Raw genomic sequence first — 25,219 nt, forward strand, 5'->3', positions numbered from 1 at the left:
GGAATGGCTGGTATGTCCTCAGGATATCAGTCTGTAGCAGGTGGCCAGAGAGACACAAGCCCTTGGATCTAGGCTGTACCCAAGGTCAGCCTAGATCCAGCTGTGCCCCACTGCTGAAGACCTGGAAGCCAGTCTCCCTGCAGGGAGCCTCAGTGCTCAACTGGAACATCAAAGAAACCAAAGTGACTTCTCTGGAGAGAAGCGGTTACAACTGGAGGGCTGTAGTTAACCGTGGCCAAGCTCTTCCATTGTTATTTCACAGTTGCTTGATGTTCTGAAAGATATTCAGAAAAATTACTTTAACTGTCCTGTGCCAAACTGGGCGAGGGTGAAAAAAAAATTGGAATTTGGCAGACATGTTGTTCATTCAGCATGTAGTTTGGATGACGTCCAGTGACTGACACAGGAGTTTTAACTGATCTGGGAGACTAAAACCCATTCACAAATAATTTGATTTAGGGTCACTGTGATTTCTTTTTATAAATAATTTTAATTGAGATGTATTTTTCTAATTAGGATCGACAGGCCTAATAGCAACTCTATTGTGTGCACAGCTCATCGTTCCCATCTTCGTAAATGACTTACAGATGTGATGTGCTAGTTTCTTGTTCACTGCACACGATGGGGCTTGTTCACAGGGCAACTGATGCCCCACAGACAGTGCACAAGCCATGCTGGACTCCCCTCCCCAAAGGCACGCTCTGAAGAAGACCCAGATGGAAAGCAAAGGAAGATTTCACCATCCGATTACATGCTCCAATTTGGGGGCTGGTCTAAGCCTTTGTGCAGCTTCAGACATCCCCACACTGCTGTAACTGCCTTCTAATTTCTCTGGCTCCAAGAGATGGTAATGACAATTTTGCTTTGCTTTGCTGCTCTAACTTCCATCATGGCTCAGGAAACACTCTGAACCAGAATATAATCCCTTTTGGACCAAGGCAAAGATCTAACACATCCTGGCAGAAAGCTGTGTCCCATGGCAAGTCTAAACTCAGATCGCCCAACTAGCCTGAATAGATCTGGAGAGACTGCAAGAGAATTCGGACAGCAGATGGGAGAAGAATGGCTCTGCAACTTGAATGCATCTTTCTTGGCAGCATCCTCCATGTGTGACAGCCTTCTCTTTGACTTGCACAATAACAATTGCATCCCAGCCACTTTCGTTACTAATTGTATCTGTTGTTTGAATGGCTCTTAGATTCCCTCCTGTGATTATAAATGTTCATACAAGTTCCTGGAGTCAGCAGTTGTTTTGTAGCTGAATAACAGGCTTGAGCTCCAAACTTTGAGATGCTCACTGCGATGATCAGATATGTTCTTAAAAGCCCTCCAAACTGGATTCCCAAACAAAAGTTCCATTGATCCTAAGCCTGAAATCCCAGCCATTACCCTGCAAACCTTCTCCCTTGTCTTTCAGAGGAACTGAGACTGGTGTGATAAAGGATGACTAAAACAGTCAAAGAAAGGAGGATTTATCTTATGATAAACTTAGACTACCAGAACAAGGGCTGAAGGGGATATAATTGCTACTGAGAGACACGTGGAAGGGGAGAAAGCATGAGAAAACCTTGTGAAAGCCCCAAGCTGAAAGTTGTGGAGCTATAAAGAAGACATTGATAGATGTAGGCTAGGGATGAAAACATTCCTGATTTTCAGAGCAAACAGGTCTGGAATGGGTTTCAGCAGAACCCACAGAAGAAGCCTAGTATGAAGCCTGCTTAAACATATGGGATGTATTGATATGACTGCAAAAGCAAGGGAGGGCAGTGTGTGACCTAGGAGGTCCCTGGAAGATCCCTATCCAGCCTTTGGCTATACCTGTACAAGGTATGAAAAGATTCCGTTGGCTCCTGCATTTGTCCATTGCCTTCATCCATCCTGTTTTGCCCCTCACCTCATTCAAGCAGTCATCCCAGGCTTCCCTTGTCCACATGAGCTAATTTTAGCGCTGAGCAGACCAATACTGCAGCACAGTCATGCCCAAACACACGATATGCCTATTGAAAAAGACTTTACCTATTGGGAAGAAAAAAAAATGCACTTTTTGCTTTGTTCTGTTTACCTAAATAAGTAAATGCTTGTATTCAAGCCAAATTCAGACTCAAATCCAAAGGATTGGGTAGCTCCTGTGAATGGCAACACAGCATTATGCTGGACAAGCAGGGTCCCACCAGCACAATTCCATCAAAGGAGAAATGTTGGCAGCTCTGTTTCTGGAATCACCAGCATCCACCTGGTGTGCACCCCTTCTGAAATCAGCAACACTGGCCTGTGTTAGTGCTGTTGACGGGGGAAATAACCTCTGCTGCTGGCGGCACATGACCACCATCATCACCACCAGCAATTCTCACCCCATTGCAGTCAGAGGCAAACCAGTCAGTGCTTCCCAAGTGCCATTTTTTTCCCAAATGCACTTCCTCAGCAGTTACACATTTCCCAGCTCTACTGTATAAATAAGGCAGTGGTCTGGGCTCCATAAGGATACCTGCTGGCGTCAGCAAGAGGCTGCAATTAAGGTGCTTTAATGTCATTTGTCTTCAGCATGAAATCAAGAGTGAGGGACTGCAACAGCACCAGCCCTCAGCCCTGGCCTGGCTGCACCTTTCCCACACCAGGAGCCCACCGGGAGAGGTCTTACGTCCGGGTGAGATGAAAGGCAGAAAAGCAGTGTGTCCCAGGTGTCTGGGGCCTTTCTATCAGACACCATACAGCTGCTGACAGCTTGCAAGCTGCAACCCACTGGAGCTCCGAAACATGGCTTCTGGGTGGAAAGGAAGCTGCTGTCCTTTTTTTTTTATTACCCATGAAATCAGTAATAACCAAGGCTTTAATCACAACGATGGGGCAGACTGGGGGTCCCTCCCATGACACCTAAGCAACACCTAAGGCCCTGAGACATGTTTAACTCTCTTTTTCCCGGATGAATGTGCAGAGCCCTCCACGGGCCACCACTAAATATGCCTGGCAGCAGGACTGCCTTGTGTAGCGCCTGCAGGGATTTGGGATGCTCGAGGTAAATCAGTGCCTTTCACACAAGTCTGCACCCGGTGCCCTTGCAGCAGCAGGCAGGGAAGCGGGCCGGGAAGGGACTTTCAGCCAAACGCAATTTGCTCGGTGGCCCTCAACACCGGGAGGAAGCATCCTCATTTGGGGTGGAGCTGGCTTGGGATCTAGGTTTTGGGATCCGGGGTTTGGCAATAGGGACTGGAAGCTCAGAGATCTCCAAACCGCCCCGGAGAGCAGCGTTTGGATAAAAAGCCAACTGGTCGCTGCGAGGGAATACTGGGGGGACCCTGCGAGGTGATGCTGGCGGTACACTGCCCGCCGGCACCTGCCCCTTCAACTCCGGTCCCCATTCCCGCTCCGCTCCGTCAGGTCCGGCGCTCCCGGTCCCCGCCATGGATGTATTAATGCATTTAATTATCAGCCCCCAATAAATACACATGCCGCTCCACGCTCCCACCCGGGAAGCCCTTCCGCCCGGTACCCCGATGCTGAGCGCTGCCCCGGCACAGGGATGGCTGCATCGGGATGTGCGGGCTGGCGGACCCCGCTGCTCCCGGTCTCCCGCGCGGTTTCCTCCCGGGAGCATCCCTCCCGAAGGAGCTCGGGAGGCGGGAGGGGCGGCGAGGCGCCGCTGGCACGGGTTCCGGTGATAGCGGCGGCGGCAGTGGCGGTGGCAGTGGCGGTGGCGGAGCGCGGCGCTGCTGCCCGGCTCGGCGGGGCGGCCGGCGGCGGGGGCCGCTCTCTGCCGCCTTCCCGCGCCCTCTCCTCGCTCCCGCAGATCTCGCGAGAGCGGCCGGCTGGTGGCCGCGGGGGCTGTTGCAGCAGCGGCGGCGGCGGCGGGCGGAGCGGCGGCGGCGGCGGGCGGCGGCCGGGGGCGGCCGAGGAGGAGGAGGAGGAGGAGGCGGCGGCGGAGGCGGCGGCGCGGGCGGCGGCGCGGGGGGGGCGCCGGGAGAGAAGCGGCGGCGGCCGAGGCCGAGCGGCGGCGGCGGCGGCGGGCGGCGGCATCATGGCGGACAGAGACAGCGGCAGCGAGCAGGGCGGCGGCGGCGGCGGGGGCGCGGCGGGCGCCGGGGGGCCGGGCTCGGGCGGCGGCGGCGGCGGCGGGGGCCCGGGCGGCGGCCTGCAGCATGAGACGCAGGAGCTGGCCTCCAAGCGGGTGGACATCCAGAACAAGCGCTTCTACCTGGACGTGAAGCAGAACGCCAAGGGCCGCTTCCTCAAGATCGCTGAGGTGGGGGCGGGCGGCAACAAGAGCCGCCTGACCCTCTCCATGTCGGTGGCCGTCGAGTTCCGCGACTACCTGGGCGACTTCATCGAGCACTACGCCCAGCTGGGGCCCAGCCAGCCCCCCGAGCTGGCGCAGGCGGCCGACGAGCCCCGGCGGGCGCTCAAGAGCGAGTTCCTGGTGCGGGAGAACCGCAAGTACTACATGGATCTGAAGGAGAACCAGCGCGGGCGCTTCCTCCGCGTCCGCCAGACCGTCAACCGCGGCCCGGGGCTGGGCTCCACGCAGGGCCAGACCATCGCCCTGCCGGCCCAGGGCCTCATCGAGTTCCGCGACGCCCTGGCCAAGCTCATCGACGACTACGGGGTGGAGGAGGAGCCGGCCGAGCTGCCCGAGGGCACCTCCTTGACTGTGGACAACAAGCGCTTCTTCTTCGACGTGGGTTCCAACAAGTACGGTGTCTTCATGCGGGTGAGCGAGGTGAAGCCCACCTACCGCAACTCCATCACCGTCCCCTACAAGGTCTGGGCCAAGTTCGGCCACACCTTCTGCAAGTACTCGGACGAGATGAAGAAGATCCAGGAGAAGCAGCGGGACAAGCGAGCCGCCGCCGCCGCCGCCCCCCCCGCGGGCGCCGGGGCCGAGCCGCCCCCCGAGGCCGAGGCCGCCGCCGCCGCTGCCGGGCCGCCCGGCGCCCTGCTGCAGGCCGAGGAGCCCGAGGAGGACTGACCGCCCGCCCCCCGGGACGAGGACTGGCCCCGCCGCCGGCGGGAGGGCGGGCGGGGGGCGGCGGGAGGGCGGGGGGGGGGCGGTGGCGAGAAGCCCTCCCCTCGGCCCGGAGCCCCCCCCGGCAGCGCCGCCCGCCCGGCGCCCCCCGCCCGCCGCCCGGCAGCAGCGCCTCCGACCCGCCACCCATCGCTGGATGTTCCTCCACTTTACCCACCGTATCAAACAGTAAGCAGCTGCTAAAACAAAACAAAAACAAAAAAAATTACAAAACAAAACACACAAAAAAAAAGAGTCAAAAAAAAAGTAATAACATTATATATGAACTGTGTTTCCTACTTGATTAAAAATATAAAGAACTGAGTGTTTATTTCCCTAATTAACCGAGAACTTTTGTACACGTTTAAGCTATTATTATTAAAAGTGTTTGCAAAAATGGTCAAGATTATAATATTGCTGAATTATATAAAAAAAAAGTCCTTTTCATGTTGAGCTAACATTTGACTTTAGCACAAAAAAAAAAAGAGATATTTTAGAACACGTAAAATAATATTTTTAGTTTTTTCTTCTCATTTTGTTACCAAATTTCGAACCTTAATGGAGGTTACTATAGTATATTTGACACCCTATATACCTGTGATTAGAGATGTGTATATATATATGAGGGCTAGGCATGCTGTGTGTCTGAGCTTTGTCTAAATGTTATGCAGAAGTTTGTAGAGTTAAAAGGTACGTAGGTTTAATTCATGCAAGGTAAACAATAAGTGCTCTCTTTTATACAATATGCATTGCATCTGGACCTTAAACATATAAAAATGGTCAGTGAAACTTCTGTGAACATGAAGAAAAATTATTAAAAAAGGCATTTAAATGAAATTTGCTAACTTGTGATTTTTACGTTTGAACCAAAGTTATTCAAATAGTAAAAAAAAAAAAAAAAAAAAGAAAAGAAAAAAAAGGCAAAAAAGAGAGAGAGAGAAAAAAAAAAGGAAAGGATTTCCTCCCGTACTAATTTTTTTCTGCACCTGTTTGGTTTACAGCTGAGTAGGCCTATTGTCATTGCTGTGTATATGAGATGTACTTGTATTGTTCATAATATATATTTTTTTTATTCTGTGTACTTAAAAGTACTTAACCTGATGTGCAGCGGTTTCCAGTCGACCTGTCTTTGGGCAGCAGGTAGCAAGTCTTTCTGTGTCGCCACTGGCACGAGCACTGTCTCTTATCTCCTAACGTGGTGCAAGGTCCGAACCCACGCTGGGACCCCCCTGCCAGTGCCGTTAACTTCTGCAGGCTGGTAGAAATCAGAGCGGTGCCATCGCAGAGTAACCCCACTGAGCCACGGGGTTTTAAAAGTGGGAGCCAAGCCGGTGTGTGTCTGTAACGGATTTCCATGTAGCTCTGGTGCTAGTTATTACTGGCTACATACCTGGCGAGCCTTGACTATGCCCTCCCCTCCCTGTCCCAGCAGCTCCGTGCGCGCTTGCGGGCTCTGCTCGAAGCCTAGGGTAGGGAAGGGTAGATTGGTCAGAACACTGAGCTGTCCAGGTGTGTTCTCCAAATTGAAATTGTTTGTAATAATAATGATGATGATAATAATAATAGACTTCTACAGGTTGTTCTTTTTTGTTGGTTTTGTTTCTTTTTTTCCTTTTAAAAAAGTCGGTGTGCTTTTAATTGACTAACTTGCTGCTGTATAGTAAAATAGTAATATATTTTTATCATTAAAGTGCTGCATGACTATCATCGTTATGAGTGAAGAGAAAAACGTTATAAAAAGATGCCTTAAACAGTGAAAACAAAACTTTTTTTTTCTTTCTTTCTTTTTCCTTTTCTTTCCTTTTCTTGGATGGAATGCAGTAGACAGCGTTTCAGAGAAACTAGGATCTTGGTCCACTCAAAAGTTTTTTTGGGATGTGGTCATTTTAATGGTTTTGGAAGCTGGTAGACCTGGCGGCTGCGCTGCTTTACTGGTGGTCAAGGATGGAGTGTTGGAAGGGTGGGGAGAAAAACAAAAAGAAAGAAGTTTGTTATAAGGAATTTTATTTCCTGATGTCTTTTTATTCCCATTTGAATTTATAATTCCCTTTCTCTTTTTCCTTTTGAGATGTACTGTAAGTGTCCAAACAAGCTGTCTCCATTGTACCCTGCGTTATTTCCCTTGACAGAAGTTTTGCTGTTGGTGTTCACAGAAAGTTAACTATAAGCTGCCGGTAGCGAGGTGTTTCTGTTTCTTTTAAACAATCACTGGAAATGTTTAATATTGCTTTAATGTGCACTTTCCTCTCTCCCAGTAGTAAAATAAGCTTTTGGAGTGCGTAATGTGACATTTGACATGGTTCTCAATTACATGTAAACATTTGTCTGATAACCTGCTTTTGAATCGGAGGCTCTGGATGGGCAGTTCCATCGGTTATTGTACTTCAACTGTGATGTGTGCAGGACTGCATTCTCCATGCTGCTAGACGTAGTTAGGACATGAATTGCTTTGGTTTTGCTACTTGACTGATTGATTGTCTCGGTCCTGCTGTTCACCGCCCTCCCTAAAGTTGTCGCGCTGCCGACGGACACGGGCCGGTGCTCGTAGTTCCACGCCGCCACGGTGTGTGCCCAGCAATGAGTAGCGGGAGGCGATGAGAGCGCAGCGAGTGTCCTCCTGTAGCTTTCCATGGCCAACGAGGGGTCTTCTGACCCGCGCCGCCCGGATCCTGCCTGGGATCCGGCTGACTCGAGCAGCGCAGGGGCCGCGTGGTTCCAGTCCAACCAGTCCCACCAGTACAGCCCCCTGGCAGTTCTGTGAACAGTGTCTGAGAACTCGTGGTCAGTTTTTGTCTCGTTTTGGGTTTCTTCTGCGTGTTTCATAGGGTTTTTTTTGTTACTTCTTTCAATGCACATTATGTATGTTCTAGGACTTGATGAATGATGCTAATTGAAAGACAAAATGACTGTAAAGGTTCGTGGGATTTCGCTCCTGGTTTTCTTTTTGGTTTGATATTCTTTTTTTTTTTTTGCTTATTTTTGTTTTTCCCAGAGGTGCTCGGTACTTTACCAAGGCTCTGATATATCAGTATTTAAAACAAAGTACAGAAAACCCTGTTTAATGTTAGAAGAAGAAAGGTATATTTGACCATATGTGTTGTTTTAAAATAAGACAGTATGCTCAAATGTGCCAAGATACCTAATTCCTGAGAAGTATGCCTTATATTTTCCTTGCTGATATGCTTTTAAATGTCTTGTAGAATAGGTCCAAGAGCATGATAAAAACTACTTTATAATGACTACGTGCAAGAAAACTTGAAATTCATTGCAATACTGACTTTATTTTATTTTATTTTTTTAAGTTAAAAGGACACTGTCAAGTAATTTACAGTTGAAATACAACCACCCTGTAAGTGGTTTTGTGCTAATGGAGAAATGTGCTCCGAATTTAAAGTATTTTTTTGGTTGTTGTTAAAAAAAAAATAAAAAAAAAAAAAAAGAGGAAAATTGCTCTGTCTCTGAGAAGTGAAATAATAAAGAACCAAAATGAGCTGCTGTTGGTTCCTGCTTCTTCATCATGCTCCCTCTTGGGACCCATCCTGGTGCTGGGGCCGGGGGTCCTGTGCCCATGGGCAGCAGCTCAGCAGTGGGGTAACAGGCAGGATGCTGGGCTTCCAGCACGGTGTATCCCTAATGCAGAGGAGAGCTTCTTTGGAAAATTCTAATTGATAAAAACAGGAAAATGGGAAAAAGAAAAAAAAAAGACTAAATACTTGACAGTGTCACTTTCTTGCGTATCCCTCGCAGGGGTTGAAATGTGCTTGGTGGGAATGCGGTTCGCAACCTGCCACGGGACCGCGGTGAGGTCAGAGGGGCTGCCCTTGTGGGCAGGGTGCAAGGCAGAGGTGGTCCCATGCAGCAGGGAGAGAGCGGCCGGTGACTTGAGCCCCTGCCCAGAGCCGACTGGTATCTTTTTGTTTGGGGGGGAGCAATTACTTTGTTGCCTTTACAAATAGCACTGTAACCACCTTTTTTTATGATTAGCTGTAGTATAACCTTTGTCCCTTCAAACTATGCAAGCTATGAAATGTAAATTAGGGATCAGTTAAAGATAGTTGATTATATTCAATCAGATGACATTCATGCACTAACTGGAGTATATACAGATAAAGCTATTAGAGTGACTTGTATGCTAACAGCAAGATATAACATACCTACCTATTCTAAAAAGAAAAATGATTATTAATATTGTATAACAGGACTGTGGGGGTTGGGAGGGGATGTTATCTCTTACCTTCTTAAAGGGGGATTTAAGATTTTTATAACTGTTTTTTCCATCAAACTTTAATATTTTTGTCAAATTTTTAGGTATTTAATTTGTAAAATAGATTTTACTTTGTACTGGCGTACAGAAAACAGGGGTTGATTTAAACTTTTTTGAAGCCAAGTGATCAACTACATTTGTAATAAAAAGTCAATGGATCTATATCAGTCGTACTCACTGTTTTCATTTCTTGTACGTTCTAATGCAGTGGCGCTGTATGTCTCCCAAGGAACAAAAAATTGGGGAGGTGGGTGGAAGGAGAAGGCAAAAAACGTCAGCTTTGAGGCTGCAAATTGATGTGTAGGCAAGTGGCCCGCGGTCAGTGGAGATTTGGTAGCTATGCGTTTTTACCAGAACCACGGTGCACTGTTTCAAGAAGGGGTTAAGAAAACCTGACGTTTTTGGCATGTCTTCACTTCATGCTTCCACCTTGGTGCGCATAAACTCTCGAGCCACCCTTTGGGAAGTGCTTAAGAAAACCAAACCCAAACCAAGCAAAACTCTGATTACTCCTAAGGTGGTGAACTACAGCACATCACGTTTTTGCACCTGTACATGGTATCTCTCTTCCTAAAAGGTCTGCCGCTTCCTTCTTTTCTCTAAGTTCAATAGGTTAAACTGTTTTGGTTTTTTACCTTAATTTACATCACCAAGTGTTTTGAGTTGAAGACTTCAGCAGATCCACCAAGGTTGGATCCAACACCTTGCAGAGCACTGGCACGATTCTTTTTTGTTTGCTTTAAACCCAGATCCCATTTCCCCTTCCAGGGCATATACCAAATCTGATTGACTTGTCTGTGGCAGAAGTTGTGGGAGCTACAACTGGAGAATCATGACATTAATGTACAAGAATGCTAAAACAGGTTTACATTTGGAGGGGGCTCTTGTGAAACACAAAAACTCAAAGTGTAACTAGGACCAACCAGTTTCCTGGGTTTTGCTGGTCCAGCGGATAGGAAGCGAGTCTCTCATAGGTGTGTTGGAAAGGCAGCGAGGGCAGGCTCTTCCCTGAGTGTGCAGTTTGCTCATTCAGAAACCTTCTGCTTCTTGCTGGCTGGGATTGCTTGCTGGGAGGCAGGGCTCTTCCTAAAGCACTGCAGTTTCTCTGCTAAGTCGACTCTGTCAAGAATGGGTTTATTTTTAGTCACAAATTTAAAATACTGATTTGCACCTTTTTTTTTCTTTTTTTTCTCTTCACCCCTCTTCCCTTTGCTTTTTGTCAGGCTTACCCAAACTTCCCTTTTATTTTCTTACTATCCTTCTTCGCTGGCTGCCTGCTCTTTGTTACAGCTCAGTTTGTGTAACTGAAGGGTCACTGTCCATGTGGGTGTTTGGACTCTCTCGAAGAGGAGTCTGGCATAGTTTTAAGATCTCGTGCTGGGCTTTGTAGTTTTTGCACATGCACTTCTCTCCCTAAAAGTTTGACTCTTCTCTGCTTTCTTCTGTAACATATGAAGCTAGGTGAAAGGATCTGAATTTCTGGTAGCAGAACAGAGAAGCGGGTGCATGCAAAGCGTTGTCAAAATGTTTTGACAAAGCCGACAAGGTAAACAAGAGAGTTCCATTTTTATTCTTGATTCCTTCTGCCGTTGCCACTTGCAACAATGAAGGATAATTTAATCCCAGAGCTTTTTTCCAAGCCTGTGGTACCTTTTACTCTGCTCACTTGCACGTGATGCAGCTCGCTGGCACCACAGAATGCGGTGTGTGGGTTGCAAACGTGGCGAGGAGATACATATATAGTTAATAATATATATAGTTAAGCTAGTTAAGGTTAATCCAAATGGACTTTCAAAATGATAACCTTTTTAAAAAGCCTGTTTTAACCAGAGCCTAATCTTTGGACCTGAAGTTCATGGCACTTTTTGTCTAAGTGGGATCTCTTGTGATGGTGATGGTCTGATGGCACGGGAAGGGTGCTCCTCTCGTGTGGCAGCTGGAGTTCCTCTGCCGGAGTCGAGCTGCCTGCTCCGCTCCCATCAGCCGTGCTGCATCCCTGTTCCCATATCGCTCATGCCAGGTGATCTCGGGTCTGCTTTGGGAGTTTCTCTTAGCCTCCTGTCTTTCTTTTTAACTTCTTTTCAATGCATTTTGGTCCCCAGTAGGACCGTGTTTTAGCAGCAGTAGAGTCTGGGGGAAAGTCAGCCTACCCAGGGGTCTGCAGTGCATCCCACCTGTGGGCTCTGAGGCTTTACTGGGCTATGCATTGCTTGGCCATGCAGGACTGAAGATAGCAGAGAGAAGTAAACACCAAATCATCCACTTTTAGGGGTTCACAGAGTTACTTTTCAGTGGTACATTGGATATCGTATTGCAATTTGGATGGCATAAAAGCTGCTGCTGGAGGAGTACCTTGGAGGGGAAAGGATGAATGGGTTTGGTGCTGTCCCACTAACAAAGTCATCTCCTGAGCCAGCAGAGTCAGGGGCGACCGAGCCTGGTAAAAAAAGTTTGTCCTGGGGTAGAAGCTCCCAGCAGTCACAGCAGAGGAGGTGTTGTCTGTCTGAAGCATAGGAAGAGGCTGTCAGAGCAGGACAGGAGGGTGGGCAGCCGAGGGGTGCCTTGGCTGCTGTTCGGGTGCTTCAGCATCTCGACTGGTGTTCGGGGTGGGTGGTAGTTGGTGTGGAGAGGCCCGTCAGAGCCAGATGACAGCAGCTCTTGCAGCACTTTTGCCATAGGAAGCCAAGGGGGGTCATGCAGCTGATCCCACAGGCCGTGGGGCTGAGCTCCTCTGCTGGGGCAGCTCTCCTGGTCCCATTTCTGCTGGTCCCATCTCTGCAATATGGTGTCTGTACATGGCTGAAGCCAGACAAGCAGACGTGTGTGTTGGGAGAGTCAGAGCATGTTACTGTAAAGGTAGTAAACAGTTGTGTTGGGAGTGTTTGAGGGAAAATATCACAGAAGGAGAAAAGTTGAAGTTACACGGTGAGGAATGAGGCATGTTTTCATGGAAGAGTGTCAGCTGGAGATTAAGTGAGAAAAGGTAAAGATACAGGGCTTGTGGCCCTGCTGTCTGTCTTTTGAGCGTTGACTGATTAAAACAAGGCACAGCAAATGTCTGGATGTCCCCAAACAGCGCATCACTGTCCCTTTGCGGATCAGTACTGCCGGCTCTCCTTTGCCTGGAGAGGGGATGTGGTCCTGAGCCTTTTGCTCTGGAAGACACCATGTCCAGCCAAGGGGAAGGTCAGGCTGGTGGTAGGGTTTGCCTACGTTTGGATATTGTCTCATTTTGGGTGCCCATGACCCTGCACCATGCATCTCTGAGGTTGAGGTGGTGTCTCCAGTGGCTTTGCAGCTCGGGTTGGGCGTGAGCTTCAGTTGCTGAGTACTGTCCTGTCTCTGCGTGATGTACCTTGGCTTTACTGTGGAGCTGTCTCAGAGCACACGGCCTGATTTGTTTGTGGTTTAACTAAGCCTAAAGACAAGCTCTACCAACCACTGGCATTAGGTCAGACCGATCAATGGGAAAGTACAATCTCCAAAACACAGATAACATGACTGTCAGGTCCGGAGTGTGACTCCTTTGCTGTTGAACTTGGCTCTGGCTGTGCTGGTTGCTCATGTAGATGTAGCCCTGGATAAAACAGGAGACGGCCTGTGTAGGTGGCTGACAGGTTTTGCACCTCGTTGTCTTGAGGCTTAGGTTCATGACATGTGGCATATTTCTGCTCCTTTCTGGATCATCCATCAGCTGGGAGAGCGCTTGCTTTGAATGGGCATCTTCTGGATCTCCCCAGTAGGTAACTTGGTCTTAACTCAGATAATTCCTCGACTTTGCTGGTCATCAGCTGGGTTGCTGTCCATGTTCTCATTAGCTTTGCAAAAATATGCACCTTAACCTTTCCTTAGGAATCTTTCACAAAGGAGACTGAAGTGAAAAGAGGACTGGCTGCAACACTGGCAGTGGGAGTTTGAGCTGAGCCTTCCTGGCTGTGGTACAGAAGAGTTTTTTCTTGAAACACTATCTTGAAATATGCAGGAAGCAAAGAAAAGCTTCATTCTTTCTGTTGTAGATTGGAGAGGTGAGAGGTGTGGAGTTACATCTGCAGCATGGAAGGGTATGTCCCTCTTGCCTTGTGAGACCTTGGAGGATCTGGTCTGCTGTGTGCTGCCAGGAAGCCAAAGTGCATGTCTGGAGAGATTAGACTGCTTTTAAGGGAGAACCTCTAGATGCTGAGCTGTCATCCTGGTCAGCATGTTGATTTCTATAGAGAGCTGCTCATAAAGGTGGCTTGCAAATGGCATCTGAATCCCTGTGACCATGTTGACCCCAGTGAGTTTGGATTTTATACTGGACATGGTGCAGAGACTGTGCGGCAGCCCCATGGGTGGGCTGTTGTTGCAGGAGATCGTGTCTCACTGACACATGCCAGCAGTCTGGACTGTGAAATGGCACTGTTATGCTTGCAGGAAGGTCTGGGAGCCAAGCCTGGGCTCTTGTGGTCACTTCATCATTCCAGTGGACCGATGCTCTAGGGAGGGCCAGCAGTGGCACCACAGGCTTCGGAGCTGGCATGTGAGGACACGTGAGCTATGGGGTCTGTGCTGCAGGGCTGCTCCCCATGGGCATGTTTTCTGGTCCTCTGTGTCATCAGCTGTGCTGATGTAGCAAGTGGTGAGATGGAGCTGCAGGCTTCATGCAGCGTCTGGAGGAGCTATGTCTCTATCAGATATATGCATGGGTAATTTATATTGCTGGGAGTTGGGGGTGGAGAAGACAAGCAGTGGCAGTTTTTAACATTGCTGGTGAATGTCTTGATGTGCAACTTGAGCTCAAGTTTTTGGGTGCTCATCACATCCACAGTGCCCTTCAGTTGCTGTGTTAGCCCCGGTTAAAGACTGGAGTAGGTTTTGTTCTTCTAACTCCGGGTAGAAAGGCATGTGCCAGAGTGCAGAACAACATCTGCACATCTTGGCCAGGACCTATCTGGATAGGACATCTTGCAGCAGCCCTGATAATTGAAGGTTCATTGCTTTGGTTTGAGTGTCTTTCTCTCCCCCAGGTTGGCCTTGCTGTACTCTCTTACTAGGCAGTATGCTTCATTTCTCCATGCTCTGTCCTGGTTGCACACCAGTTTGTGAGTGCAATGCTAGTTGCTGGATTTATTACCTATGGTCTCCTGAGGTTTAGAGCTTGCCTGGGCTTGCAGTTTGCTCAAGTATTTAGTATGGGCAGAGGAGCTTAAACCAGCAGCTCCTTGGGAGTGTTCATCAGCACGATGGCAGCAACTGGTCCTCAGAACTAACCTGAGGATCAAGGGATGGCCAGTGAGTTTCCAAGGGCCAGCTCTTCTGCATTGGTGTAGCAGAAGCAGGTCCAGCTGTCTCACTTGTAGGTGAACTGTGAAAGCTTGCTGGTCTATGGATACTTCAAGAAATGCTGGGGCTAGGAAGCGTGGATAAAGGGTTTAGTGAGATACGGTGTTTAAACCTCCCACTCGAGTGATGCTGAGGAGAGCTGGCAACATAGCATTGGCTCATCAGGAGCTGTGTGGGCAGAGCAATTTAAGAATAATGTTGTGTGAGCAGGAGCAGAGGTGAAGGAGCTGGTGTCTTGTCAGGTGCCGAGTTATAAATGGGGTCAAAATTTCCTTTTATTAAAGATACTGTTATTTAAATAATAAATGGCAGTGGGATCAGCATTGCCAGGGGCTGCTGAAGGGCAGGCGGGCAGGTCTCTGAGCAAAATAGGGACTAGAGGCTTTAAATTATTTTCCAGCATTAATAATTCTGAACTGAGCACTGCAAATTCATGTAAATGTCATCTCTGCTTTCATACATGCAGACAGTTTGGTTTGTGGATGGGTCGTTTGACAGTGCCACATTCAGAGGCTCATTCCATCTTTAAACTAAAAGAAGTTGGCTTCTGAGAAGCAACTGTCAATAAAAGTCCTGGTAAATGAGTCCTTGCAGGCTTCTGCATGGCTATATATAACTTATCTTGTCCAGTGAAAGTCTCTAATTGGTGGTTTAAAGTAATTAAAAGAAAAGAATCTGTTAACAGTCTATTTTTAGTTTAAAGATGGACTTCATGTGGTCATAAAGTAAAAATCCTAGCTTGATTGTGGGAATCAAAGAATGTTGGCTTGATTGCACTAGGAACTGCACACAGGAGTGCGGAGAGGACACACTTTACGAGTGACTATGTCCTGATAAAATACTATGCAGTGCAACAAATGGAGGTGCTCCAAGCTCCAGAAAGTGTCTTGAGGCCAAAGTTGCTGAGCTGGTAAAGACGAGATGGCACTAAATCATCTTCAGGTGGTTGTGGTCCCTCCTCACCTCGGCGCTGGCTGCCTTGCCTTTCATTTGTGGAAACTTGACTCACAACTGGGCAGGATTAAAGGGGCAATGTATAATTTAGTACTAAAGCCTTGGTTGAGAAGTTGTTCTCTGTTTTGGAGATGCCTCCAGAAGCTGCGGCAGTAGCTCTGAGAGATTAGGATGGCAGAGAATTTGGCTTTGGGAAATACAGGCTCTGCTCCCAGTGACTGGGAGGTCCCTTGTGGTGAGTTACCTGTTGAGTGGACAAGTAGATCCTGGAAGATACCAGAGTGTTTGGGGCTCTCATCCTTGAAGCTGGGATGCTTGGGTATTTGGGTGCCTGGAAGAAGACAGAATTTAGGGCATAGTGGTACCTTTTCCTGAAGGCGAAGGTACCAGACGGGAGTGCAGGAACAAACTGTGTGCCTGTTTCTCCTGGAGGACAAGGAGCAGCTTCTCAGCACAGGGTACAAGAAGGTTGAGAGCAGAGTTGGGTACGTGGAAGGGACAACCAGCTGCTGGGCTGCAGATTGGGATAAGAAAAGGGCTTGTGGTTCAGACACTTTAAGTATCTGTATACCAGTATGGAAACATGAAACAAAAGTAGTTGTAGGCTGCTTGGTGGTGTAGAATGACCTTGGCATAGCTGGTGTGATTGAAACAAGAAGGGGGGGGTGATGAAAATCAGTAAGATACTGCATTATCTGCCATCAAACTATACCAAATAGGCACTCTAGGTCATAAAGGTGTGAAAGAACACTAGATCTGACAAGTTGCTGTAAAATCTGAGAGGACACTGGAGTAGTGATGACCACACAGCCAAATTTATGTTGGATATAAATCTCATATTTTAATGACATGGAGGTATTAGGAAATTTTCTGTTCCAGACAAGAAGAAGGTTATGAGGCTGAGGAGAAAATGAGGCTCATGTGTCTTCATAAACCTGTATGAACAAGTAAATTCAATTATGTCTATGCTATCTGGCCAGATTGTTCGGGAAGAAGCTGGCTAGCATTTTGGTGAACAAGCATCTTGATTTACTTGAGGGATCATTTCTTGTACCAACCTGGTATAGACTTAGCCTTGATTTAGGACTGAAACTGGTTTGAGATGTAATTACTGTTGAGTCATTTAGTAGCAGTCAGTGACCACAGTACAATTACAGGTTCAGCATCCTCGGGGGTGGAAGGTCTTGGACTAAAAATGAGTCCTGTGCTATAAGACATTGCAGGGGAAAAGATCAGAAAAACAGAGTCCTTAGACTTGTCAAGGCAGCCCCGTAGATACCTGGAAAGGTTACAGATAGCTTGAGTTAGGCAGAGCTTCAGAGCTGAAGGGGAAATCAGTTATAAAGGAAGGGACTTCTGGAGTCCAGCAAGACTCCATCAAAAGACTGGAGTCCATCTCTTGCAGTGGACTGAAAGAGCCATGCTGTGTGGCAGGCAGCCTGTGAGCTGGACATTAAGCAGTTTAAGAGGGGCTTTGAAGAGCCTGGGTCTTAGGGAGCAAACACTGCCTTAAGTGTGTCAGAGAGAAGGCTGGGGACAAAACCTTGAATGTGCAGGACTGAAGGCACAGTTAATTTTCAGCACTACTTCATACTACTTAAGTGACTTATCCATGTCATTCTGGAGCACAGGGCATGTTTGAGAGCCTGCCTATGCATCACCTTGTCCTTTTGGATGGTAAAGATAAGGAACCTCCCTATGAACTCTAGTGTTTGAGGCAGAGAAGCTGGAGCAAAGTAGTGAATTTAAGTGGAAAAGCAACAGATATACCTAGGAGTTGTAAAAGAGCTTGAGACTGAAATGCTAACATTACTAGCAAAAATAGGGCTGTTAAAAACTAGCTTTACCATAGAAAAACTATGGTGTTCTCCATAAGTAGCTAACATCCTAATATCAGATTAGTATTTTTTTTAATTAAAGTATTAAACAGGGTGCTGGGAATTGCAGATCAGCAACCCAGCACTCCGGTTTGAGAAGGAGAAACTGAAGTGCTCTAACTCTTCAGTATGTGATAGGTTGAAATCAACATGCTTTCTGCAAAGAAAGGTAGTTGGACTACATTGTCTTTGAAGGTCCCTTCCAACCCAAACCATTCTGTGATTCTATGATCAATCTTGTTTTCTGGGTAATCTAACAGAATCTTTGAACGTGTTGAAAGCAGTTGGAGGTAGAGAATCAACTGATCTTTATTTGGTTGATTTAAAAGGTTTTATCAAGTCCTCCCCAGAAGGTACTCAAAAATTACGCTTGTAATGAGAAGTGTAATATCTTGGAGTCCTTCTCTATTTGCAGCTGATGTTGATCACTGGGCAGCAAAAGGTAGACAGGGATCTAGTTGGAGATGGTGATTGAAGGCTTCCAGGTCTGCATCTTGAGTAGGTCTTCAACCTTTGAGCAAATGAGTTTCCTGTGGAAAACACTGATTCATTAAAACCAAAGATGCCACGTGGAGAAGGGTTGATTTTCACTGAACTTTTCTGGTGAGCCCATCTAGGTCCAGGACTCAAAGTCTCGTTGACCGCAGAGGAGAAACAAGCCCACAGTAATGGGTAGCGTGGCATCTAGATTCCTCCTTTAATGTGACACCCTCCTATTCAAATTCCTACCCTGAGCTTGACTTGCAGGTCTGCCAAATCCCAGAGCATGCCTCAATAGCTGATGTTTTCTTTTGGTTTTATCAGGAAAAACCTGATTTTGGTTTTGGCATTGGGCAGAAAGGGAAAGAGCAGGGAAAGAGCACTGGTCAACATCTTCCAGGTCTCATTTTGGCAGTTCTTGAGGGATGGTGTCCATGTGTGTGAGTGCGTGCAGACCTGTTATCTCTCTTCCCAAGAGACCTAGAAGGACCCACAGCTAACTGGTGGGAGCTGGAGCATCCCTTTGCTGCTCTAGCTTGGTTTCAGGCTCCTTAAAAGTCTAGAAGTCATAGAAAATACACTCACTTCTCCCACCTTCCCTGTCTTTATTAGATCATGGTACCAAAGAGTAAGTGCTTTGATAAGTCATTGGATTTTGCAAGAGGAGCAGGTTAACTGCAGCCACCTCAAGTTAGAGTTAGTGTTTAGATAAAAGAATTAGCAATTGAAATTGCCCCATCCCTGGCAGTGTTCAAGGCCAGGTTGGACAGGGCTTGGAGCAAGCTGCTCTAGTGGAAGGTGTCCCTGCCCATGGCAGGGATTGGAACTAGATGGGCTTTAAGGTCCCTTCCAACCTAAACCATCCTGTACTTATATGAAAGAATAGAGTAGTTGGTTTATACCATAGAAGTGACTTCAGCCTGCCCGTGACTGGAAGTTCCGAAGATCATGATGAGGTCTGGTACTGTGAGCATGCAGCAGTAGGTGCCGGCTCTGGGAAATGCAAGACAATGGGCAGGGGGCGGAAAAAGGCAATTTTTAATGCTCCAACAGTATTGCTGGGCTTTAAGTGATTTGCTCATTCAGGAAGAAGAATATTGAATTCTGGGTAGCAAAACCAAATGAGGTGAAGGTTTATAAGCTGCCATAGAAAATAACTGTGTGTTAGAGCAGTAGGTGCTGAGGTCTGAGAAGCTGCAGCGCATGAACTCTCCCGTGACACGGTTCATCAGACCCTCGCGGTGCCCCTGTGCTCCTTCCCCTTGGTAATCTGGTGCTTGTCACTGATGCAACCTTTGTCCCTCCCCTTAGAAATACCTATTTAATGGGATTACTCACTTCTAGTTAAATTGTACCAGCTGACTTTGAAGTACTTAATATAAAAATGTTGTGGTATGCTTGCATGATAGCTATTTGATGTAAGTACAAAAATCTCTTGTGCTCTCTCTTTCGGAATTTGGGCTTTGAGTTTCATTGGGGAGCGTTGTACGTACCCAACTGCACGGGATCAGGCCCATCTCTTTTTTAAAATGTATTTCGTATCTGAGATTAGAAACATTCTAGGAGACAAATCAGAAGATAAAGTTGTCTGTTACAGGCTCAGATGATAATAGCGACTTGTGCTAAAGGCTGCCCGTCCACGTAGCAAACTGCACGGCTGCTTCTGTTCTAACTGCTGTCAAAGGTCCGGCATTTTGGTAATAGTATTTATTTTCTAAATGTACTGAGTATACTTGCCTTTAAATCCTGTTAGGTACAGATAATTATTGTTGGTATTCTGTAAATTAGCTCTATACTAGCATTCACATTGGAGTAGGCTTAATATTGTGAGTGTCAAAGATGACTTGAAAAAGGAAAATTCATTTATACCCTTTTAGTGCAGTTGTACCCCATACAAGGTGTTGTTTGTGGAAGTACCAGGAGTGCTACAACTGTCTCCCCCACTTTTACTTGCTGTGATTTTCTGCAGGAGAACATACAGATTTAAATCTATTTTTCCATCCTTCGGAGACACTGAGATATTATCACAGTGAGGCAATAGATAAACTAGGCCATACTGCAGAGAAAATGTATCTTTTCCTTTTTTTTTTGATTCCTTCTGCTGTTAATCAGGCCTCCGAGCATTTTTATTATTATTATTTTTAATTTAAAACAGTTAAATTGTTTGAGTACAAATCACTTCCCCCGTGTCTGGTGCGACATCCTCTAAGACACCATAGGTCTGTTCAGGCTGGATTATTTGTGGTCTTCCAGAAAAACTAGATGGGACTGGAATCACTAATGCCAAAATTTGCCCACGGCAAGGGAAGGAAATCCTTACCCCATCCAGACCCTTTCCAGTCACCCCACAGCACCCCATAAGGGTATAAATACCTACTTTTTCTTTTCCAGGTGATCTTTAAGGCCAGGCAGCAGCAGGCAGGGTCGGTCTGTCTGGGCAGAAGGGATGGGGCTCTTGCCCTGCAGATTTACCCTGCTTTGGCATCAAATCCAGCCGGTTTTAGGCTGAGTTTCTGTCCCCCGAGCAGAGCTCAGCCCCAGCACAGCCAGCCCCAGGGCTCTTTGGTGCTCCTTGCATCTTCTTGGGTACAAGATCTCTGTGGGTGATGGTGCCCACAGATTGCCCAGCTGCTCGGTGTGCATTTAGGGAGCTACATGTGGTTGGATTTCGCTGTGTCCTCAATTGTGATCCCCAGGGCAGAAAAATTAGGACTTTCTTCTCAGTTAAATTAAAACCACAAAAAGTGAAGCAAAACCTCTGGAGAGCGGTGTTACCTGTGGTAGTGACCGCCGTTCACCACCCGCTTCTGTTCAGCCATGACCCCTGCTTTGGTTCTGCTGGGTTTTTAGCCATCTTGACCTCTTGTTTGCAAATATGATTGGTAATATAATGCTCTATGTACAAATGTCTGTGTGGCTCATGTGTATGTTTCTGTGGTTCAAGTCAGCCACAGAGTTCTGGAATTTCATTGTACTTTGGTTAAATGTTGGACTTTTAACTCTTCTACTGTATGGCTTCTTGATTTCTCTTGTCCAATGTGGACCAACTCTATTTTTGGAAATAAATAAGCATGTAAATAAAATGAATGGGTTTATGCCACTTACAAGAAAATGCTTTATTTAAAATATACACTCAGTCTTGTATATTTTATGGTATCTCAGGGAGGGACAAGGCTCAGGCACCGGCAGCCTTGGTGATGAGGTACCATATTATGTACAAATTCATTTCCAAGTGGTTTCAGAAGAAGACTTTCCATCTCCTGAGTCAAACCCCCATAGGACCAGCCTGGAGGAGGAGGAGGGTGGGGGGAATCCAGAAAGAATCACGTAGCTTAAGAGGAGTAAAGGAAATAAACACAACTTTCCTCTCAACACAAGGCTTCTGGTTTGAGGTGTCTGGGTGCCAAGGATGCTGCCGAGTGCAGGGATGCTGTGGGGCAGTTCTCGGCTCCTGCCCAGGAGCATGTGGAGATCAGGAGCATGATGACTTCTTTTCTTTCTCTTAAATTTCTCCATATAAACCAATATTTACCAGTAATCCTGTGTTTCTGTTTTTGTTTCTTGGCAGACTTTTACCAGTAAATATCGGTTTATTCCTGAAACCAGAAGCCCTAAACATACCTTTGTTTATAAGGTCAGTTGTCATTTTGTCTCTCTCGTTCCCCACTCCCCCCCCACAGTACAACCTGGCAGGTGATTGAAAGGTACCAAGTTTTCTTTCTAGTTTTCCTGCTCTGCATCTCTGGGAATGGAGCCCGCAGGACCTAGAGCCTTCTGTTGGTAACGTAGACCTGAGTTTACAAATTCTTCTTTTACCATTTTAAAGCCTGCTTTTAAGGACAGAGGTGTTCCCAGCTGCGGGAATGGGTAGAACCCCCACAAAAGTAGAAACACCTCTCTGAAGCCTGTGGGTAGGTCTCTCACAAGCATCTTCAGGCTTGGGGCTGAGGAAATAAGTTATCCCAAAATATACACTGAGAAATGCCATTGCTGGTTTGCAGGGAGCAGGACTGGGGGAGGGAAGGGTGAGAAAGGAGTTGGAAAAAATCATTCCCCCCCCCATTTTTTCCTGATTTACTTCAAAGTGTGACATGGGGAGGAGGGAGAGAGTTTGAACATTGCCCTTCCTGAACTTGGCGTAAACTCTTCTCCAAGGCTGGAAGAAAGGGCAAGTGCAAGGTCTGATCCTTAAAAGGACATTGCTAGGTGTCTGAGACCCCAGAAGCAGCTGCACCTTTAATGACAGGAACCACTTTAGGTCATCTTATCAGAGTTTTGGTTATTCCCAGACAAATCCCCTTGGGAGCATTGAAGCCTCCTGTATTTTTGTGCAAGTGTTTGCGACTCAAACACAACAACCTTGCGCTGATACTCCAGAAACAGAGAAGCTGGTGAGGAATAGAAAACGAGTTCTCTGCATGGTCCCAGCCAATTTTTCTTCTCCCAAGTAAACAAAATGCCAAAAAAAAACCCCAAATAAAGCCTTCTTCCAAAATGCAACCTCCCAACAAAGCAAGCCAAAATGGATCTCAAACGCCTACTCTGGTTGTATCATATGTGGTTGGTGAGAGCTCTTTCAGCCTAGCTGCAACCTAACTATGTCCCTTTAAGGAGCACCAGTGTCTATTTTCCTCTTAATGAGCACCAAAGCTGAGGGGTTTGCAGGTTTCAGATGCAGGCTGAAGTTCCTGCAGCCGTAGATGGAGTCCAGAGTGAGGGGAGCCCTTCCAGCTGTGCACTTTGAGCTGAACACTACCTTTCCTCCCCTTTTGCAGCCTGGGTGGTTCTGATTGCTGGCAGTTCTGTAACACAACTTTAATCTGAGCAATTGAGGCTGGTCCTACCTTATCTTCAGACGTCTTGCGGAGGACTCCTGTTGCCAGTTTGGTACCCAAAAGCTACACCCCACCATCAGAAGTCACTTACTCTTTTTTTTGTCCAAGGCAGTGATAGATCACCCTCTCTAGCTCTAATGGAAAAAAAGATAATTGCAATGCAACTTTCTAATACATTGTTCATATATACATAATTCCATTGCAATCCCAGATTGGAGAAGAGATCTGTTAAAGGTATATATTAGTCTAGATTTTTTCTTATTGTAAATACTGTAATTTTATAATACTGTCAATATTTTATTAACTTAGAAATATTTAACAGAGTTTAATCTATGGTAGTTGATTTATTTATAGGTTTATGTTGCAGCCAATATTGCATTACATTCTAATGTAAGATTAACTTTCAGCATGTAAACCTTGATTTAATCTATCCCTGGAAAGATTAAGAAAGAAAACTTAATCTGTATTTATCCCCCAAATCCCAGTTTGGAATTCTTTAATGAGATCTTAGGAGGTTCCAAGAGCTCGGGAATCTTAACAACTGCGGTAGGATTTGAAAACTTGAATTTGGAAATGTGGCTCTTTCACCCTGTGAACAAGTTTGCTTCAATATCTGGTCTATACAGTACGGAAGTCTTTATTTTGAGCAAAGGGACACTCTCAGATCAATCGTAGATTCTCGGGGTTTTGGAGGGGAGGGGAAGCAAAACTGGCCCCCGTGCATGTGTGTTAATGCTTTCTTAATTGCAAGGGGTAAAAGAAAATATCCTTTTCTTGTTTGGCTCTTTGGCTGGAAGCATTCCTGCAGCACTTTGCATCCCTGTTACGAGGAGGCTCCAGAGGTCCTGCCACCGCGGCACCGACTGCAGCCAGCGCTCGGTGAGATGGGTACACGAGCACCAAGTCTAAAACCTGCCAGTTTTTGACCAAAGTTTTTACCTTTTTTATTTTTTTCCTTCTCTCTCTCTCTCTTTTACTCTGATGGTGTCCCTTTAACAGCATAAAGATGTTCACGTTCTCCGCAAAAAACGTTAAGAGTTATTTTCTTTAAGGCAGGGCAGAATTGGACTGTAATATGTTTTGCATAAAAAATACCAAAACTATATAAGGTTTTTCATGGGAGCTGGTATTTTTGGAGTGTAAAAGTTAATCTTTATTAGAGATGTGCCAATCTATACTGCTTTATTGTAGTGTTGTTACACTTAGGCCTTTCAGTTAACTTACAAATATATACTGTAACAGTATACTTTGTACAGATTTATTTAAAATTTATTTGAAAAACTGAAATAAAGTAGGCAGACAATAAAGATATTTATTTTTCATTTGACTATGTAAGAAGGTATCATTCTTTTGGTTTTAGTGCACTGGTGTACCAAGCCTCAGAACCACTGCTTTCTCCAGCTCATAGGATGCTTTTCCGAGACTGTGGATACGTGTATGTGTACTGCTGTGTTGATAAGTAAATGCCAACGATGGAGTTCGTTGCTTTTATACATCCCAAAGAGAAGTTCTCCACCGTTCATTTTTCTGTTTTCTGACTGAAAAGGCGTGTGTTTGTGAACAGTGTTCACACAAGTTCTGCCATCCCACCCTCACATCAGCTTATACCAATGCCAGGATGGGAGGATTTGCCTGCGAACCTTCCCCAAAACACCCTGGTCCGCAGTGGCATCGTCAGGGAGCAGTTCAAACGTGTGTCCTCTGGGCTTTGTGCAAAGCAGATGCAGAACAAGAAAAATCACGATGTTAAATCCATTAGAAAACCAATTCCTTATTGTACAGTAGTATGGAGATCTCTAGTCAACCTGCCATTAATAATAGATTCTTATTTTTTGAATGATCTATTTAAAAGAACAGCAAGCATTGTATTTGCTAGTAAATCTGAAGTGTTTACATGGAATTACTAAATAAATTATTTGATCTAAGATGGCTCTCATCAGTGCTGATTTTTAATGCTGGAAATTAATTTCGGCAGCTGCTTTTTTAGTTCATGCTGTTCTTTAAAATCTCCCAAAGCATTTTTTTTTTTTCTCTCAGTGCATCCTTGTGGGTTGAGCAAGGTTCTGAGGAAGATGCAGAGTGTGCCTCTCCCGGTGAGGTCTGGCAGGAGTGCTAGCTAACGTTCTGCAACCCCCTCCACGCCATGAGACTGCCCCTTCCTATTCCAGACAACTGCTTGCAGTGCTGAGACAGAGAAGGATGCTCTGAGCTGGAAGCCCTGCGGCAGATGGAACTGCTTAGCCGCAGTTTTCACCCGTCAGAGCCCTGGTGCATGTATATAGATAGATATATATTTTATAGCAGAAAGCATTGGGATAGAAGTAAAACATCATCCTTCAAGGTAACAAGTTGTCAAACCCAGTTCCAGCATGGCTTGGTCGTGCTTGCTGCTGTCACAAGGCTGCAGGAAAGCCCTGTGCTCCCAGCCCCATGACCTTGCTCAAGGCCCTCGTGTCCATGGGCAGTCACAAGGAGCAGAAGCAGATGAGTG

At 46.5% G+C, this 25,219-nt stretch overlaps 2 protein-coding genes across 2 annotated transcripts in view; both read left to right on the forward strand.

Annotated features, from left to right (window-relative positions):
- The window catches only part of CYSTM1 (cysteine rich transmembrane module containing 1), a 426,226-nt gene that overhangs the window by 366,954 nt on the left and 34,053 nt on the right, over positions 1-25,219 (forward strand). The gene's annotated exons all lie outside the window — the stretch shown is intronic.
- On the forward strand, positions 3,965-24,653 carry PURA (purine rich element binding protein A). The gene is given in 6 exon segments (XM_062605282.1): positions 3,965-4,879; positions 4,881-4,987; positions 5,104-5,185; positions 21,462-21,527; positions 21,618-21,673; positions 24,089-24,653. Coding segments are annotated over 6 exon segments (1,281 nt in total). The 5' UTR covers positions 3,965-4,012; the 3' UTR covers positions 24,192-24,653.

Source organism: Pezoporus occidentalis, unplaced genomic scaffold, assembly GCF_034315485.1.
Source record: "Pezoporus occidentalis ecotype Australia unplaced genomic scaffold, CSIRO_AGI_Poc_V1 ctg91, whole genome shotgun sequence".
NCBI classification, from domain to species: Eukaryota; Metazoa; Chordata; class Aves; order Psittaciformes; family Psittacidae; genus Pezoporus; species Pezoporus occidentalis.